At 36.4% G+C, this 20,175-nt stretch overlaps 1 protein-coding gene across 1 annotated transcript; it reads right to left on the bottom strand.

The window, feature by feature from the left end:
• Positions 1-3,376: 3,376 nt before the first annotated feature.
• Positions 3,377-6,600, bottom strand: LOC113275771 (cytochrome b5-like). Its single transcript, XM_026525335.1, has 3 exons — positions 6,288-6,600; positions 3,968-4,034; positions 3,377-3,814 (listed from the first exon to the last, which is right to left on the bottom strand). Exons 1-3 carry the CDS (start codon positions 6,372-6,374, stop codon positions 3,561-3,563), a joined length of 408 nt encoding a protein of 135 aa, XP_026381120.1. The 5' UTR covers positions 6,375-6,600; the 3' UTR covers positions 3,377-3,560.
• Positions 6,601-20,175: the final 13,575 nt, after the last annotated feature.

Here is a 20,175-nt window from a genome sequence, read left to right as displayed (position 1 = left end):
TAGGTGAACTATAGGTTTAGTTGCTTGGTCTCAACTATACGAAGTTGGTTTGATTTTGTATAGCGGCTTAATCCTGAGAGTATTCAATTCTGGAAAAGGTCTCGGGGTTTTTCTGCATTTGCGGTTCCCTCGTTAACAAAATCTTGTTGCGTCATTTACTTTTATTTTCCGCAATTATAATTGTTGTTATTATAATTTAAGGTAAATTACACGAACGTTAATTCGTATTTACTTGATAAGTAATCCTATTGTGTTTGGTTAAATCCGAACCTTTTATCAAGTAAACATACTTCGTCGTTATATTGTCTCGATCTCGTATCCATAGATGATCACACGAACTGTGAACCGATTTGTTGTATTGTCTCGACTAAGTCCATAAACAATCACTTTTGGAGAAATGACTTATAGGTGGTAAAGTTTTAGATTGAGGTATATTTGGGTACCCTCATATTTTCAAAGAAATTTTCAATTGATCAATACAAAAAATTTGGAGTCTACATCGAATGACTGTCTCACACAAATCATGTAATATGTTACCAAGCGATTTTCACATGATCATATTTTGACTTTCGTCAAGAATAAAAGATGAACTTGGTTAAAGCGAAAGCTTACCAACATATATTTCAAGAAATATGTAAGCGAGTTAAACTCAGCTCGAAATATCAAATGTGTATAAAATAAAGCCTAAATAGCTATACGACTTTTGTCTCAATAGGAGATAGAATATAAATAGACTTCTGAGTGATAGATGAGTTCAAGTCTCCACATACCTTTTTTTGATGAAGTTCCACAATCTCCCCTTAGTAGTTCTTCTTCTTCAATTGATGAACGTCGTGAAGTCTAAAGCTCAACTACACATTATATCCTAATACGAGACATAGCTATAAGTAGACTAGAAATCAAGACTTATAGTTTTGACAACTAAACTTGACAAACAAGATTGAGATAGCAACGCTTGCGAGTTCGACCGAGCAGTGCTCTAACAGTTTCTATCTCAAATGGATATTCACAATGATTTTCCTCATGGTGATCTTCAGGAACATGTCTACATGGCTCACCCACTAGGTTTTCAGGATTCTTCTAGACCCAACTATGTTTGTGAACTACATAAATCTTGTATAGGTTAAAACAATAGATCTCGATACCCAAAGTTAGTTGATGTTCTTACTTCACTGCAATTCAAACTTTCTCAAGCTGATAGATTTCTCTTTGTTCAGCTTCGTACAAGAATCACAATCCTACTTGTTTATGTATGTTGATAACCTTAATTATAGCCGCTGGTTTAGGTAAATCATATTGTGCTTCTTTAATTCAACAACTTAGTGATCATTTTCCTGTCAAGGATTTAGGTTCTATACGTTACTTCTTAAGCCTTGAGGTAAAGAGAATCTCTAGTGGTTTACTTCTGTCTCAAACAAAGTATTGTGTAGATATTTCGAAAAAACATAACATGGTTGGTAACGAACCATGCAACACTCATGCACCCGCTAACTTCAAGCTTAGGTCCACAGATGGTGATTTGTTAAGAGTTCTCATTGAGTTCATGTGTTTAATAGGATCCCTTCAATACCTGACATGGTCAAGGCCATATAGCAGTTTCTCTATCAATCAGGTTTGTCACACATAAATGATCCTACTACAACTCATTTTACTGCTGCTAAAAGGATCCTAACGTACCTAAACGATATAATTAATTATGGTCTTCTATTTCAAAAAGGTATACAAGTACTTCATGCATTAATTATGGTTTCTATGTGTTTTTGGACCTAATCCTGTCTCGTGGTCTGCCAAAATGCATCCAACAGTTGCTAGGTATAAAGCTGAAGCAGAGTACAGGTTTCTTGCTTATTCAGCTGTAGAAATCATTTGGGTATGTCAAAAGATTTGCCTATTTTTATTGCTTTACCTCCTCAACTTGGCTGTGATAATTTTAGTGCTATTAGTCTCTTGTCTAACCCTGTCTTTTATAGTCACATGAAGCTCATAACTTTGGATTTTCTCTATGTAAGAGAACTATTCAAAATAAGACCTTGAGAGTTTTCTTTGTGTCCTGTATTGAACAAGTTGCAGATCTATTCATCGAGAGTCTTGCAAGTCCAAGATTTTATTTTCTAAAAGACAGACCACAAGTTTTACTTTATACATGCTTCAGTTTGAGGGAGGGTAATAGCAACGCGGTACAACCAGTGTAACAGTGGTGTAGTTTAAGTTAAGTCTGCAATTGTTTCTGTTATTGATGCCACATGTTATGTACACGTGTAAGATGATCTGTGGTCCAGGGTGTTATGGTCATCCGGCTGTAATGACAGCATGTATCAATTATTTTTTTTGAAGCATGTATTATATAAAAGAAACTAGAATGTTATTACACGTGAGAATGTGATTCTCATAGAGTCGTTTAAGAGAATCTCGCTAAAAAAAGGGGGGGTTGGCTTGGCCCCATATTGTGGTTGAGTAGTTTCAGACTTGGCTACTGTCTGCTGCATAGTTTGCTAGACCGTCTGCTGTTTGGTTTCCTTCTTTATAATTGTGCTGAATAGCGCAAAAAGGAATTTGTCTCATTCTTTTTTTAATTTCTGCAATCATTTCTGAAATATACCAAGGAGCTTCCGTTGGGGTTTTAATAAAGCGCATGATATTCTCAGCGTCCGTCTCTAATAACACTTTAGTCCATTGTCTTTCCATCGTTATTCTGGTTGCTATCACGGTTGCCCATGTCTCTACCGTTAGCGCAGTAGTTAATCCTAAAGGTTGTGCAAGAGCCATCACAGTTTGCGCGTTCGAATCCCTACAAATAAACCCTGCTCCCGCCATACCTGGATGGCCTTTAGCCCGCCCCATCAGTGTTTATTTTGATCCAATCTGGTGCTGGGCGGACCAACCTACTTGAATGGTTGTTGTTGTCCTGGTGATTCTTGTTGCAATCCTGGGAGGTGGTTCCCCAGGGAGAATTGGTGGGGAGATCCTTTTTGCCCATTCACATTGATGTTGGTGTGCTAAAGATCTTGCCAGGATATCTTCATGAATAGATTGTGTTTGTTGGAATACGAGTTCATTTCTGGTAATCCAGAGCGACCACAGAAAAAACAGCATGATGTTATAGAAGAAATAGGGCCAGGTGCTTGTAGTAGTTGTAATATGGTTGTAAGGTTTCAGATGTTTCCAGCTCCGTATTGCATCAGGGGCAAAGGTTGGAATTAGTGAGATTGATGTGATGTACCGTAGAGAAGGTTGGTAATCCTTCTTTGATAGCTTTCCATAAGAAAAGCTGAATTCGTGAGAATCATTAATAGAAATTCTCTTTTCTCTTATCTTTTCATAAACAACTAGTGTGGAGCTAAATAACATGCACGTAACAGATCCTAAAGGAGATGTTACTGTAAGGCTCTGTAGCAATCATGTGTTGATCAAGGGATTTTTTCAATCACTCTTGCAGTTTAAAAGTTACGAAGGATATGTGTTTATAATGATGGAAATCTCAGATATAATAATATCTCTAGTATGACAAAATTTGTTCTATTTCACTAAATTAATGCCGCTGCAATAAAAATGTGTTGTTTTCATTTCTTACGGCAATATAACAACCCAGCGACCACCGCAATGCCAACAACGGCCACTGGGATTGCCCAATACTGCACTTCCTTCAACTTGTCGGTGACGCTCGGTTTTGGCTTGTCACCAAACGATTTTGGTTCAGAGATAGAGGTAGGAGGTTCAGAAGTTGGGTCTACCTCCCCAATGCAAAATCCTTTCATGAGATCTATTGCACTTTTACTGTGTCCTGCATCATCGAATTCATCAGTGGCATCTCTACCTGCAATTTGACAACAGAAGATTACGTATTCATATCAGATTTGCATACACGTTTCCGCCTAAAAATTGATTCAGTTAAAAACCGCAATTTGAAAGAAAATGCACCGAATTGATGTTGCCAAACAGATAAAAGCGGAAATGAAAGACAACATACCAACTGCTTTGAGGAGTACATCATCTCCACCTGGGTGTTCATCCAAATAGTCTGATACATCATATACCTGACGAGCACACGATTGAAATGGATTTCAATGTTAATTATGCTTTCTAAGACTACTTGATGGAAAATAAATCAAGATGGTCATTTATCTGAAACAGGAATCTTTAGTGGCTCATACAGTAATGTAAACTCCACAGAACAAACAGGATCAGATCAAAACATTACGACACCTAAGAACCTTATCCAGCCTACAAATATCTCCTCCATGCTCCGACAATGACCTGGTACTAAAACAACAGAGAAGCGGATGCCTGTTGATTGTTTTATGGTGATTGGGGTGTAAATTCTTCATAAGATTCAGCAAAATTATTAGACGCATTAGACAAACAAATTGTCACCCAGGATCAATTAATATAAGTCATCATTTTAACAAGCACTCATGGTCCAGAGTTTTTAGAGGCTTGCACAGTTGCACCGCACCTGCTTACATAGGGTGTGCCACATTACTGTACATCATTCACGATCATCAATCTTTTTCACTAATATTTCGTCTAATTTTATGGACTTCACTGGGGTCCTCAGCAACATAAAAAAAAAGAAAAAAGAATTTAACTAGGTCTGTGAAACCTTCTGACAGGTTTCTTTAAGAGTTAAAGATATCTTATAACATAATCCAGACATTTCTTACATATCTTATATAGTATAGTATGTGCTCTTCAAACACCCACAGATCATCTTTTGGAAAGACTTGGCCGCTTTACATGGTCGCAAATTATAATCAAGGGTATATGCCTTCCCTAAAAGCCAGTGCTTCGATCAAACATGTAAAATACTATACTAGTTTTTAAGCATCAACTCATGCTATAACTAGGAGAGTAACTCAATCAAGCAGATATAATGCAGAACTAGCTCCTGCATCAAGATACTAAGGGCTCCCAACGATTGCATGTGCACTCTTACTCCTAAATCTCCAACTTTGACTGATTATCTTTTGGAAGAGCTGTTGGAATTGGAGTAAGTTCAAAAGTGGATGACAAATTGTATTCTTAACAGCTCACGTAAGATATACTGGGATGTGGACCTCCCAATTGAAGAACATGCAGCATATTGAACTTAAATATGTTAACACCATGAGGTGCTTCAGGAGGCTTTATAATAATATAATAATACCCTGAGGTGCTTCAAGAGACTTTACAATATACGAAGTGGTCCACAAGAACATCAAATAGGTAAATTTGAGACTAGCGACTATGACCAAGATTAAAAGATACTGATAGTATGTATTATATGTGATGTGATATACACAACTTCAGGAAACAAACTGATCTTCTAAAAGATAATAAACAAAGAAACAATAAATGGGACTTGCAAATCTAAACCAAATTGCTGAAAGTGCAACGGGGGAGAATACAAGACAGGCTCCTGAAACTTAATTCAGACACAACATGTAGCCTGGAGTAACTTCCTCACCTGTGAGGAAACCCTGTCTATGGAACTACTTTTCCTGAAAAGGGTTTTCACTCTATATTGTCAACAACCATTCTCAGCGTCGAGCCACTTAGTCAATTTGAATTGATAGCACCACACTTCAGTATACTTTAAGTCTAACAGCGCTAAACCTTTCGGCCACTTAGTCAATTTAATCTGATATAACCATTTTGTATTCTTAAATCTCTTTAGCATATCTACAAAATCAGAAATAACTAGACTAATCTGAAACAACATGGTATTACATTGCACTAGACAGAATTTCAGGTAATCAGCTGCAAAAATTATTCCACCTACATACTAAAATTGATCGAAGAAAAAATTCAAAACCCCAAAGGTCCTATAGCTTCAACTAGACAGTATACAACATGAAAATTAAATCTAAGCATGTATACACTTTAAGTAATACACTGCCATTCATCCAACAAATTCCAAGCAAACCCATTATTCAGTACAAACAGTAGAATAGTAATGACTCAAAATCTCTGTATCAAACTACTATGCAATACCACAAGATTCAACTAAATTGGGGATAATTATAAGAGCAAAAAGACATACTAAAATAACCCAGAAACAGATGGATCAGAATGGATGATTGAATACATGAATATCAACAAATCCAGATAAACTTAAATTAAACTTTCAAAATAAGTTACACCCATGTCTATCTTCACATCGGATTTAAATAAGGAGAAACCCCATGTTAAAATTCCCCAAAAAAAAACAAAAACCCAATACTCAAAAATCCTAACCAAAATGTACAAAGTGTTGAAAATACATGTAATCAAGCCATAAAAGTAGTTAGAAAAGGAGATATTAAGCATACCTTTCCATCTACGACTATCCAACAGTCATCCTTCGTGTTATGTTCAGCTGCTTCTTGCCAGCTGAAGAGTTTTGTAAGGGTTGGCATTTTTTTTGGGAAGGAAAAGGTAAGGGATCCCTGCAAAAAACAATATGGTCTCTCTGTTTTCGGAATCTCCTCTGCTCCTTCTCACTGTAATTAGCCACTTGTCTAGGCAATGATTTCAAGGTTTTGAAGCTGTGAATGGAAATAAATACCTAAATCTATCAAAATTCTCCTGGGTACCTTGGGGAAGAGTTTTATTTGGAGTGACGGTGTAAAGCTCTACGCAGGAGTTACCTGGATTTATCTTTATGAGGTGGAAGTTTATGTAGAATGTATGATTAGGTCCTTTGGACTTGGGAGCAAGAGTATGTCTTTTCTGGAATGATTTTTTGTAGGGACAATGGTTTTTTTCTGAGGGGACTATGGTTGTATTAGGCCACCTTCTCTATACTTATAAGGGGTGTTTTAAAGCGCTTAAATGGCTAACCTATTCTTAACCTAATTTAATTTAAAACCAGCCTGATAATCACCTATATATATATATTTAACCACCACCTTCTCCCACCACCGCCCACCACAACCACCTTCGATTATCACCACCACCAACCACCGATTACCACCACCACCACCTATATATATAGCTTAATTTAAGAATGATTTTTTAGGGACCATGGTTTTTTTAAGGGGACCATGGTTTTATTAGGCCACCTTCTCTATAGTTATAAGGGGTGTTCTAAAGCGTTGACATGACTAACCTACCCTTAACCTAATTTAATTTAAATAACCACCTATATATATATAACCACCACCTCCTCCCACCACCACCGCCCACCACCACCACCACCTCCGATTATCACCACCACCAACCACCGATTACCACCACCACCACCTCTCTATATATAGCTTAATTTAAAACTTTAACAAAGAAATTCTCACAAACCCATTACTTGTCATTCGTTTTTGGTTGAATAAATGAGAAGTAATCATCAAAATAAGTTGAAAATGGAAGTTGAAGAGAGGTTTAATGGAGGGTTTTTTTTTTTTTGCAGAGAAAAGTTTAGTTACGTCGCAAAAACAAGTCTCAGCCGAACTTTTAGTTCGGTTACATTGCAAAACGTTCGGTTTCGTCGCAAAAAGTTTGGTTATCACGAAATAATTTTTTCTTAACCGAACTCAGAGTTCGGTTGATTCGCAAAAAACACTTTTAACCGAACTCCTAGTATTAGAACAACACAAGTCCATAATTTCGGTTCCTTCGCAAAATAAGGATATCACCGAACTTTAGTTTACGAAAATAATGAGAAGTCCAAAAATTCGGTTCGTTCGCAAAACTGTTAAGTTTTCTTTGTAAACGAACTCTACATTTGAAATTTCGTAACCGAACTCTACCTAATTCGCCAAGAAATAAATTTCTAGTAACCGAACGTTTGCTTAATTGCATATATGCATATATAAGCCCAGTTTGGCTGATTCGCAAAATATGTTGAAGTTTGTGAACCAACCGAACTTCTAGCACTAGGTTACTTTTAATCTGCAATTCGGTTGGGAACTTGGTTGCGTTGAAGTTTGCGAACTAACCGAACATACCTCTGTAAATCTTATTACTAAAGTTCGGCTACCTGCGTGTTTGAAGAAAGAAACCGAACACTGTGTTCGGTTATATGTTCTTGACATTTATTAACCGAACTCCGTGTTCGGTTACCTATTTTTCACACTTGGTAACCGAACTACCTGAACCTAGCAGGAATTTTATAAAAATTTACAGTTTTATGAATATTTGGACCAATTCAACCACCATTATCTAAGTTTGAAGCATACTTGGGTACCCAAATACTCTTCCCCCGGTTGAGGTTGGTAAAATCCATCATTTTCATCTTGAGATTGAGTTTGTGGAAGAATACATTCACCATCTAAGAAATAACTCATATCTAGATCATTGTGAAGATTAACAAATAGTATATGAGAGGATGGAGATGAAGAATCAGATGAGCTATCATCACTTGAATACTCAAGCTTAGTGAATTGGAAAAAAAAATTCCATGTTTTTCTTCTTCATCTTCTCTAACTTTACTCTCTCAATAATTCTACTTCTTTAGCTTAATCATTTCACTAATGATTTCATTAATCATTACCCAAAATTAATCAGGAGGGTAGTTTAGGAATTAATATAAATATCTAGATAAGGGGTGACCTAGATTTACTTCTAAATGTCTTACTAAAAATAGAACCATGGTCCCCCAAAAAAACCATGGTCCCCAAAAAATCGTTCCTTTTTTGCTCACTCTCGGACGAAGGGTATGTCCCATGGGGAAATTAGGCGCAGGCCCCAAAAAAATAATATTCTCGTTGTCAAGGCCCAAGATTATTTTTAGATTCCGTAACACCCATAATTATATGAGAAATTTTTTGATGGGGGCGAAATCCGAAGGGGGCATGGGGGACAAATGATATGTTGACACATGTCTTTGATTCCCATGAATTCTGTTTCCAATAATACCAACAACAATTAAGAAAACAAGTTTTCTGTCCAAAAATACATTTTTTTATATATTGAAAACAAAATTCATGGGAATCAAAGACATGTGTCAACATATCATTTGTCCCCCATGCCCCCTTCGGATTTCGCCCCCATCAAAAATTTTCTCTAATTATATGAAATTTATATGAATTTCTGCATAACGGGTTATGCATCCTAATTTTTCAGGGGTATAATTGGCAACACAACTTGGATATAACATATTTAAAAAACCGCGCCTTGGAATTTTACAAATCTTATATCGTTGGAAAGCTTTTTAAGAGAGCTACACAACGAGTACAAACAACAATATCAAATTTAAGTTTTTTGCGAATTTTTTTTGGAGGCGATTGTTCTTTTAAGCAAAATTTTGGAAAATTTGGTACATAACCATTATGCAGCCACTAAAAACGATGCATAATACATTATGCAGACAGAACAAAAGATGCATAAAACATTATGCAATCATATTTTGGTTCATACATCTATTAATTTATGCATAACATGTTATGCATCCATTTCCTTGGATGCATAAAAAATTATGCATCATTTTTTTTAGTGCTTAAAAAAAGTTGATGCGTAATGCGTTATGCATCCATTTTTCGGTTACATAACATGTTATGCAGATATTGTCGTAGATGCATGATAAGTTGTGCAGTATTTTTTGTTTGTTGGTTTTAATATTAACAAAAAAGTAGTTGCATAACGTGTTATGCAATCATTTCCCGAACTGCATAACAAGTTAAGCAACAATTTTTGTAGATGCATTACAAGTTATGCTACTATTTTCATAGTTGCATAACAGATTATTCAATCATTATGACCAAACACTAACACCCATGTCTACATATGATAGAAAGTAGGTAGAAAATCACAAAATCCAGGAAGTGGTAATTGCTTCAAAATGTAATGTTATTATAATTTAATTAGAAACCTAAGATGTTTATTATATGTCATTTAAATTAAGCTAACTAAAGTTTTTTTTTCCGAAAAAAGAGGCTGAGCCTCAAACATTAGCATTCATAATAAACCGATTTGGAATCGGCAGAGTTACATGACTGATTTTGGTATTTTCATCAGACCTAACAAGTTCAACCAGACAACATACATTTTCAGACATCCCTACGACATAGATACAGACCATAATCTGAAAAAGATTTCTAACCATTCCATGTTGATTCCTAAGTACAGGGACAAGTTTAATGACCTAATTTGGAATAAGATTAACTCATACAAACCTCTCAAAAAATCTACATATTGTAGAGATGCTAGGATCCATCGATCTAACCATTTCTCAGGTTTTTTTTCGTAATCACAGTAACACAAATGACTTGGGTATAATAGAATCCATGGATCCCACCAAAAGTCATGGTTTTCATCAAAGATACAGGTATACAAGTAATACAGGTAACCAAAATCGGGTTTCTTAAAGCTGAATCGGGCTGGATCGGTCTGAAACTTCGTCTGACTCGGTCTTGTGTATCCATTTGTTGCAGGTGTCTTCGGTGTTACTAGTATCTTAGGTGTCTTTGTTGCTGATGGAGGTGTTCTTGGTGTTGCTGATGTTGGAGTTCCATTGATGTTGATGAAGATCATAAAAAAAAAGAAAACCCAACTGAAAATCTCTAAAATCAGAAAATCTCTAAAATCAGAAACCAAATAGAAAGCAAAACTAATATCTAGATTAGACTTGATGAAAGAAAAGAGAAACTCCTAATAAGGATTGATCTAAAATCAAATAGATCCAAACCCTAACTAAATCTGGGTACGTAAAATAGTGAAAAAAAGAGATTGCAAAGCAAATATAAGTTTGGGACGATTTGAATCGAGATTTTGCTGCTCAGATCTGCTCCTAACAAGCAAATCTGAGCAGATTTGAATCAGCCGGTGTTAGTTTCTCTGATGGTATTTTTTTTCTATGGAGAGAGAGTGTTTTTTTTCTATAGCATACTTCGTATAATTATTTTCTAATCAAGATATTATACGAAGTTTCTCCATATTTCACCTGCTACTAGCCACGTATGAGTGCATGACGTACAGGTGTAGTCGTGTAGATAGGTTCTAAAATATAAAGATATAACACAGTAATTTGGTCATAGATAATGGAAGAAGAAAATAAGTAAATAATGTTATGGTGTCCGACTGTCCGTCTCCAATTTATTTCTGTCTTTCCCTTGCTCGTCGACCGTCAAATTCATGAAAGCTTTATACTTTGAGTCGTGCTCAAAGAGGAAGAAATGAAGAAGAACACGTAGTTATCAGAATAGGGTTATTGAATTGTTTAGGTTTTAGTTCACAAGGTTATGGAGCTATGAATGTTTCCGGTAGATCTTTAAAGGGCTCCACTGTTTCTTCTATGTTTGGGTTTTAGTCTCTATTGTTTCTTCTATGAAATCAAACTTTGACCGAGAATCTTTCGCTTCTACCCAACGTCGAAGGAAATTCTGTTTTCTGGTTCATCGAATGCTCGGTTCTTATTGAATTTCTTCAAATTGATGGTTTCATGGTACAAATTATTGTTTCCTGAAAATCTAAATGTGGGTTTTGAAATCAATTGAAGTAGAATTATCCTAATATGATTTATTTTGCAAAATTGGAAAAGTGATTTTAGTTTCCTGATTGATCGATGCTTATAGATTTATTAGGAAGTTTTTGAAAAAAAAAAAGTTGAACGGTACATTTCTTTGTTTGCTTGTAGTTGATTGAGATTGATTATCTCAAATTGCATGATCTCAACTTCTTGAAATTGGTAAAAGAGAATAACATGTTTTCTTTTTCTGGGAGGAACATAATTTTAGAAAAAATGGGTCCGTGAGAAATTTTCCCCCAAAAAGTGGGTGCGCGCGTGAAGTTTTCTGACGGTGGGTTTCTTAGTGGAAAAAACTGAAAAACGGGTGTGACAATTTTTTTCACATGTGTCCCATAGTAAACCACCCTCGGTTGAGGCCTATGAATTTTAATCGAGGCCTATTATTTTCTTCCTCCAACCTATGGGTGTCTAAAGTGTAACAAATTACCCTTTATACTAATTAATTATCTAAAACAAAAACAAAATCTAAATCATTTTTACAAAAAAATCTTTAATTAAAACTGTTTCTTTTTTTATTTCCATAATAATCAAAAACTAAAACTTAATCACAAACAACAATTCAATTCTCCATTTTTGTGAGCCGTGGAGGATGGACCAAGAAAGAGAAAAATCCAGTTACTTTTTCTACTTCTTCTACATTCGGATTTCTAGTCAGTTAGATGTTCTATGAACCTTTCTAAATTATATAAATTCTTGGAAATCTTGTCTTCAATGCAATATTTTCCTTCTATTTGTCCCACCATAATCTAATTGAATTCATTCTTCTTGTTGGTGGGTGAAAACGATTTGCTGGTTTTTTAGAAAGTGGAGACTCGAGCATGCGAGCAAAGACTCCTCGAACGAGCAAATTTTCCAAACCTTTTTCAAACAGATGCACTGCATGGGAGTGCTTTGAGTTCAAGAGATCAATCTGTAGGACTCCGGCCTAAACCAAGAAAATGGTCGTTCCAGAGTCAATTTGGTCACAAAGAGGGATAAGGGTCGATCTGCAGGAGGGAAGCTGAGAAGTGTGGGTGAGATCAATGGTGATCAAGGATTGTGAAAGTGTTGAATATTGCAAGCTTTGTGAATTATTGAGTTCTGAGATAAGTTTTGACCGATTGAGCGATAATTTCTTGTTGGTCGAAATTTTTTCTTTTACAATCATGGCTTCAAAAAATTATTTATATTGCAAGAATAGTAGACACATTGATCCCAGTAAGTGTGACAGTTGCTGGAGTGAAAGAGTGGGAAAGTGGGAAATCGTAGTTAAACCAGTTCTACGTCGTGCGGAGACTTGGTTGATTTTCCATCCACTACTTTGATAACTTCCTCAACTGCTTGCACGACTTAATCACATTTCTCATCGTGGGTGTACACACGTGACGTAGCCCGCCAGACCAAAACACTAGTGAATATCCCCACATGTGACATGATTGATGTCTCATGAATGTGGAGCCCACAAGGCAGGCGTGTATTTAATCAGTCAGTTGTTGACTTGATTAAACAATGAGTCCTAGCCTTAATGAGTCGAGCATAATGAACGGATGTGGTATATGCTCTGAGACCCATGTATTGAGCATAAGGTGTCTGCTGAGATAGAATAATGGAAAAATGTTGAGTCTTGACGAATTGTGATATATCATTTTACCAGTCGAGGTAATAATGATATTTTGATAATTTGGCTCAAGCATCCGATGAGATTACACGATCAAGGACTTATTTTGATATGTCAAGTATTCGACAGGAAATCAAATAAATTTTTGAATTATACAGAATGCTCATTTATGATATAATATATCATGAATGATCGAGTGACAAGGTAGGAATCAAAAATGTTGGATGGCAATATGAATCAGAATATTGATTGATGGATCAATAGAATTCTCGAATGTTGATAGTTGAATCAACATGAGGATTAACAATCAATATTTTTATAAGTGAGTTCTGAACCCAGTTGATCAGGTATCTTTCTAATTTAAACAATTTAGTATTGATAGATGAGCAAAATAAATATTGCCCGTTTGAGAAAATATTGCTTGTTTGACCAATATTTCTCGATTCATAAATTATTGATAGCGGGACCGAATAAAATATTAATTAAAGATACTGGTAGCTGGACCGAATGTTCTATAATTAATTAGGATGTTGACTGTGTTTGAACTTGCTCGGAATTATGCTTTGCTGAGCATTTGGTTTGAAACCCTAATTTTGATCGATGGTTGATCAATGGATGATTTACTGAAAACCAACTGTTGGTACCCAAAATTGCTTATAGGCACAAAACACGATTGTGATGATGATTTGATGTGAAATTACGGCTAAAAAACACATAAAAGATAAATAGACACAAAGAATTTAACGTGGTTCGACGATTGATTCCTACATCCACGGATGAATCCCCGTAGGGAGAAATATTGTATTTATATGAGGATTACAATGATTTGGTTAGCTAACCCAGAATTCCCTCCCTTTGAGTTGGATTTTTGCCTCTATTTATAGGAAAAAACCAAATCTAGCTGTAGTTAACCCTAGATTTGTAGTTATCCAAAATAACTACCTAGATTTGTACTTATCCTTGAAGATCCATGTCTATCTTCCACAGATTTATGTTTATTTTGAAAGATCCTTGTGTATCTTCACATGATTTGAATATATTTTGAAAGATCCTTGTATATCTGCACAATATTTGTATCTATCTTGGAAGATTCTTACCTATCTCCCAAGATTTGTGTCTATCTCAAAATGACTTCTAAAATAAGTCTTTGGGCTTCCATAATAAGCTAGACTGGGCCTCTATGCCATGTGGGTTTCCAAAATAAACCCACGGGTTTCCACAATAAACCAATTAGGCTTCCACAATAAGCCATGTGGGTTTCCTCAATAAACGCACGGGTTTCCACAATAAACCCATTTTGGCTTCCACAATAAGCCATGTGGGTTTCCTCAATAAACCCACGGGTTTGCACAATAAACCATTTTGGCTTCCACAATAAGCCATGTGGGTTTCCACAATAAACCCATGGGTTTCCACAATAAGCCATGTGGGTTTCCTGAATAAACCCACGGGTTTCCACAATAAACCCATCTTGGCTTCCACAATAAGCCATGTGGGTTTCCACAATAACCCATTTTGGCTTCCACAATAAGACATGTAGGTTTCCTCAATAAACCCACGGGTTTCCACAATAAACTCATTTTGGCTTCCACAATAAGCCAGAGTTGGTTTCCTCAATAAACCACCGGACTTCCTTAATAAGTCCAGTTGGGCTTCCTCAATAAGCCATGTGGGTTTCCTCAATAAACCGACATTTTACCGATATCAAATATCTTGTGCGGTTCGCACGTAAACTATTTTAATAGGGTACAAACATCGCCCCCTCTTAATTTTCAACTTGTTAAGAATTAAGAAGAGTATAATCTCGACTATCCGTCGTAGCGTGCCTAGGATGACTGATAGACACATTTTTGTGTCCGATTTGTCTCGATTCTATATATTGTTAGGGCTCATTTTTGTACTTATTATGGTGTTTTATTTATTTGTAGGTATTTTTGGCTAATAAACATTTTTGGAAAAAATTGGCTCGAAAAGTTGTCTGAAAGCACCCGGAGGACATTTTCTATTCAGACTCTCACTTTGGATAAGGGGTAACCTAATTACTAAGGGGAATACCATTTCCAGGCATCTGCTAATCGCACCCCTACTCTGGATAAGAGGAAACCATCTTCAACATTCAAAAACCAGAAAATTGGCGGGAAAATAGTGCAGTTAAAGAACAGTATTGGTGATCGTGATTTGAAGGAGTTTGAGGTCGATTAAACCCCTGATTTTCATAGGATAGACTCCTTATGGGTCTATGAATCTGATATGGGTGTTTAAATCGATTAGAATGGGCTCAAACGACGGATTTTTCTCACAACAAGAAAATATGGAAAGTCACGTGTGTGACCTGTTTTAGGGAATTTTAGAGTGATTAAAACGCTGTAAACCTTCCCAAAGATTTGTATCTATCTAAGGAAGAGTTTGGAATAAAAAGGAAAGCTCAGAAACGCGTAGAAATCCTAAAACAAGAAATTGTCGCAACTTGGCCGTGAAGAGAAGGAAAGAGATTTTGGAAGATTTGGGAGAGATTTAATCGGTATTTTTGATATAAATAGATGTCTTGGGTCATATAGAAGGTGTGTCGAGAGTTTGGAAACCTAAGGAGAGCCAGAGAAGAAGAAATCAGAGCTTTACCAAACTCTGTTTCTGCTGCTGCTGCTGCTGTTGAAGAAGAAGAACAAATGAAGAACATGGACCCTCGGTAGACAGTCGCAGAAAAGTGTCGCTATTTAACAGCTGAAGACATTAAGCTGTTCAGGGCAGTCTTAAATCAGCGACAAAGCAACAGTTTTTCTGTAACAGTTCCATTGTAACAGCTGTTTTGCAACACCAATACACTGTTGCAAACAGTCTGTGTTATTACTTTTCACTCTTTTAATCATCTTTTGAGCAACAAACACATATTTTGAGATCATGATTAATATGAGGAGCTAAACCCCATTGCTGAGGCGATAGAGGAAGCTATTTTTCCAACAAAAAGTGGTATATTCTATTTTATCTTTTTATTTGCAATAGTTATATGATTATTTGCCATGAAATATTATTGAATATGATTTTTATTTGAGTGATTGTGATCTATTTTGATGGAGTATGCTCAGTTTTAAGACTTTTGATGCTTCATACTTGGTATTTACAATTATTACTTTTGAAAATTTACTTGTTGCAATATTTTAGAGTCAAATTAAACAAGAAAATTGCATAAATATAAGTATTGGTTTAATCACTTTGAACTTGGAAAATAGTGCAATCTTAGCCTCAGTGTTTCTTTTAGTATTGATATCATCTTTGGTTGAGTTTGCTATAGTTTTTAGTGAGTTTTCTATTTTAATATTAGGATTTAAGTCTAATTAATATCCTTCACAAGTCTGAGAATCGAACCACTTTTACCACTATCTACAAATCACATCAATTTTTGGCGCCGCCGACGCGGACTTGTTTTCAGGGTTTTAGATTTTTTTTTTTTTTGTCTTTTTTTATGTTTTTGGGTATTTATCTTGTGTCTACAGGTTCTGGATCATAAAGAAAATTGAGGAAAGGAGTTTGGTGATTTCATAAAGACTTGGAGCTAAAGATTAAAGCTAAAAGAACAGAAAAGAAAACAATTTTTTTTTTTGTTTTTTAGACAATTTTAGTTTAGGGTTTGTTTATTTTATTTATTTTTTAAAAAAAAACTGTATTAGGGTTTATTATTTTTGTAATTTTTCTTTATTTTTTTTGGACTTTTGGACTTTGTGACATTATTTTTTTTATTACCCTACGGAAGGGTACTTTAAATATAAATTGTTTGCAGAGAAGGAGGACAATTACGATATTGTCTCTGCACCTTGGGTTCGTACACTAGACATCAGAGTCAGTGGCCCGAGTCGACTACAACGATTCATCCCCCGTCTGGAACGGGAGGTAAGATTCTAAACACTCGCGAATCCCCTGTCAGCGAGTTACTGGACTCCTTCGTATGCATATATGTTGAGGACTGAATACGGAAATTTATTTTTCTAGTAAAGGGCAAGGCCTGGCCATACAAGATAAGGGTTCGGATTTCATCACCGTTCTCTTCTTGCCCGCTTTAGGAACACGTAACCTACGCGAACCTAAGCCTAAAATTTTGACTAGAATGAGACCGATAGGGTAACGAGCTTAACATGAAAGTCATTCGAAAAATATTGGTTACTCTTTTAAGCATACTTCGAAGTTCGTGACGGTTTCTGTAAGTTGAATGCGTGACTGCGCCGCCTTGTAATACCGGTGAGGCCTTGGGTATCAAAGCTCCACCGAGCTTCTCTCGCCTTTATTCTACTTGCGTTAACTCGGATTGATTCCAGAGGGGTTTGCTTAAATTGTAACGAATTCCCGTTCGAAGGATTAGAAGATGGTCTAGAAACAATCTAAGTGGAGCCATCATGCTTTTTGTTTGCTAGAAATCAATAGGTTTGATTTGGTTGAGTCGGCCTTGATCTGTGTTTGCTTACCCTTCCAATTTAGAAAATTCTATTGTATGCCTGAACGTAAAAGAGACGCACTAGGTAGATTTGTTAAAGAGAAACCTAGTAGTTTGAAGCGTCTCGATTACCTTAATCTAGAAAGTCCGGCTTTTGAAGAGTCTGTTTTTGAACGTTCTTTGACTGAGGAGAGAATCCCTGTTGCTCCGATAACGCCAAAAATGGCAACTTTGAAAGCTTTGTGAATCCAACTAGGGCTACCCGTCCTTCGTGTATTAAGTTAGCTGAAACGGAGGCACCCTATGAACTGAAACCTGAGACCTTACAGATGCTCCCAATTTTTTTAGGGAAAGAAAATGAAAACCTTTATTACCATGTTAGGGATTTTGAGGAAATTTGTAGTACCCTAAGAATTAGAGGCTTAGATGATGATGCTTTGAAACTTAGGTTATTCCCATTTTCCCTGAAAGATAAGGCCAAGTCGTGGCTGTATAGTTTGGACTCCGAGTCGATTGAGACATATGGACAACTTACATCTGCCTTTTTCAATAAGTTTTTCCCTGGGCACAAAACATCGTCTATTAGGACGCAAATATGCACATTTTCACCACAAGAGGGAGAATATTTATATAGGTATTTGGAAAGGTTCAATGATTTATTATCCCAGTGTCCTCATCATGGTTTAAAAAGGTTAGGCTAGTTCAGATCCTTTATGAGGGTTTAGATTATTCCACAACGATCATGGTTGAGTCTCTATGCACTGGTGGATTTGAAAACCAAACTGTTGATGCGGCGATGGAATTTTTTAATGAAATCGCCGAAAAAACCCAGCAATGGGAAAATAGTAGGGCACCACAGAAAACAATTCTTTTAAGTAGAGGAAACGTTAATAGGGTAGAAGGAGGCTATGAATCAGATGCCAAAATTGCTGCTATAACAAAAAGGTTAGAAGCCTTAGAAGTGGGCCAGACTAGTGGTAGAGTGGAGCCTTTTTGGGAAGGCCAGAATATTGAAGAGAAAGCCAATGCTCTTTATAATAACACTAGATTTGATAACCGTCAAAAGATTGACCCATATTCAGAAACCTATAATCCTGCTTGGAGAAACCATCCGAACCTTTCGTGGTCTAAGAGCCAAAGTCAAAGTCAGTTTAGTAATTCTAATGTTCCCCCAGGTTTCCGTTATACTAAGAATCCTTCAGGACTAGCTCAGTTTCAGAATCAGTCAAATAAGAAAATCCTAAGTTTAGAGGAATCTCTCGCCTTGTTATCTCAGCAAACTGCAAAATTACAGTATTCCGTAGAACAGAGTCTACAAGCTAGTAACAGGATAGGACAAGAAAGTAGTCAGGCTATTTCCGAGTTAAAAACCCAGGTTGGTCTGATAAGTGATTCTTTGAGAGAAAAAGGTAAGTTTCCTAGTCAAACACAACCCAACCCTAGAGGAGTTCATGAATTAGGTGCAAAACCATCGAATCAATTGAATGCTGTTATAACCCTTAGAAGTGGTACAGTTGTAGACAATAAGGTAACCATGCCCGATAGTGAACATACTGTAGTTCACCCCTCAGGATCTCACCTCTCAGGACCAGTAGCCGAAGAGACTGATAAAGTTTCTAATGATGTGAATTCGGTTCCTGAAAGGTCTGATTTTAGGCCTAGAGCCCCATTTCCTCAGCTATTAGTACCAACAAAGATGGAATCGAACTTTAATGACATATTGAAGGTTTTTAAGCAAGTTACCATAAACCTTCCCTTATTAGATGCAATTAGGCAAATTCCTGCTTATGCCAAGTTCCTAAAGGATATGTGTACACGAAAGCGCAAACTTAGCGTCCATAAGAAAGCCTTTTTAGCTAGTCACGTAAGTTCAATCATTCAGAACACCACAACTCCAAAGTACAAAGATCCAGGTTCTCCTACCATTGCTTGCACAATAGGTAACTTCCGGGTAGAAAAAGCTTTACTTGACTTAGGAGCCAGTGTGAACTTACTGCCATTCCATGTATACTTACAGTTAGGACTTGGTGAAACGAAACCTACTCAGATGACACTGCAGTTAGCTGATAGGTCTGTTAAAATCCCTCGAGGTATTATCGAGGATGTTCTTATTGAGGTCGACAAGTTTATTTATCCAGTGGATTTCTTGGTCCTAGATACCCAACCTGTCCCTGACCCAGAGAACCAGATACCTGTGATTTTAGGTCGCCCATTTTTAGCTACGTCTAATGCGATCATTAACTGTCGAAATGGTGTGATGAGTTTATCTTTTGGTAATATGACTATGGAGATGAACATTTTTAATGTCAGTAAGCAACCTCATGAGCTAGATGACACATGTGTTGAGGAGGTGAACATGATAGAAGCCTTAGTTCAAAAGTCATTACCAAACATCTTGTATGAAGACCCATTAGAAAGTTGTCTATCCCATTTTTGTTTAGATTTTGACGACGATAACACTATTGAACAAGTGAATGCTCTATTAGATTCTACCCCTGTGTTAGACACTGATAGATGGAAAGCTAGGTTCGAACCATTACCAGTTTCTGAGACTACCCTAATTATTTATTTAGAAGAGCCCCCAAAGTTGGACCTTAAACCACTACCCGATACTCTAAAGTATGTGTTTTTAGGCCCATCTGAGACTTTACCTGTGATTGTAGCTTCCAATTTGGATAGTGATCAGGAAAGTAGGCTAGTAAATGTACTTTAAGACAATAAGGAAGCTTTAGGGTGGAC

Source organism: Papaver somniferum, chromosome 4, assembly GCF_003573695.1.
Source record: "Papaver somniferum cultivar HN1 chromosome 4, ASM357369v1, whole genome shotgun sequence".
NCBI lineage: Eukaryota > Viridiplantae > Streptophyta > Magnoliopsida > Ranunculales > Papaveraceae > Papaver > Papaver somniferum.
Note: the sequence above shows the minus strand (reverse complement) of the source record. Positions and strands in the feature narration are given on the sequence as shown.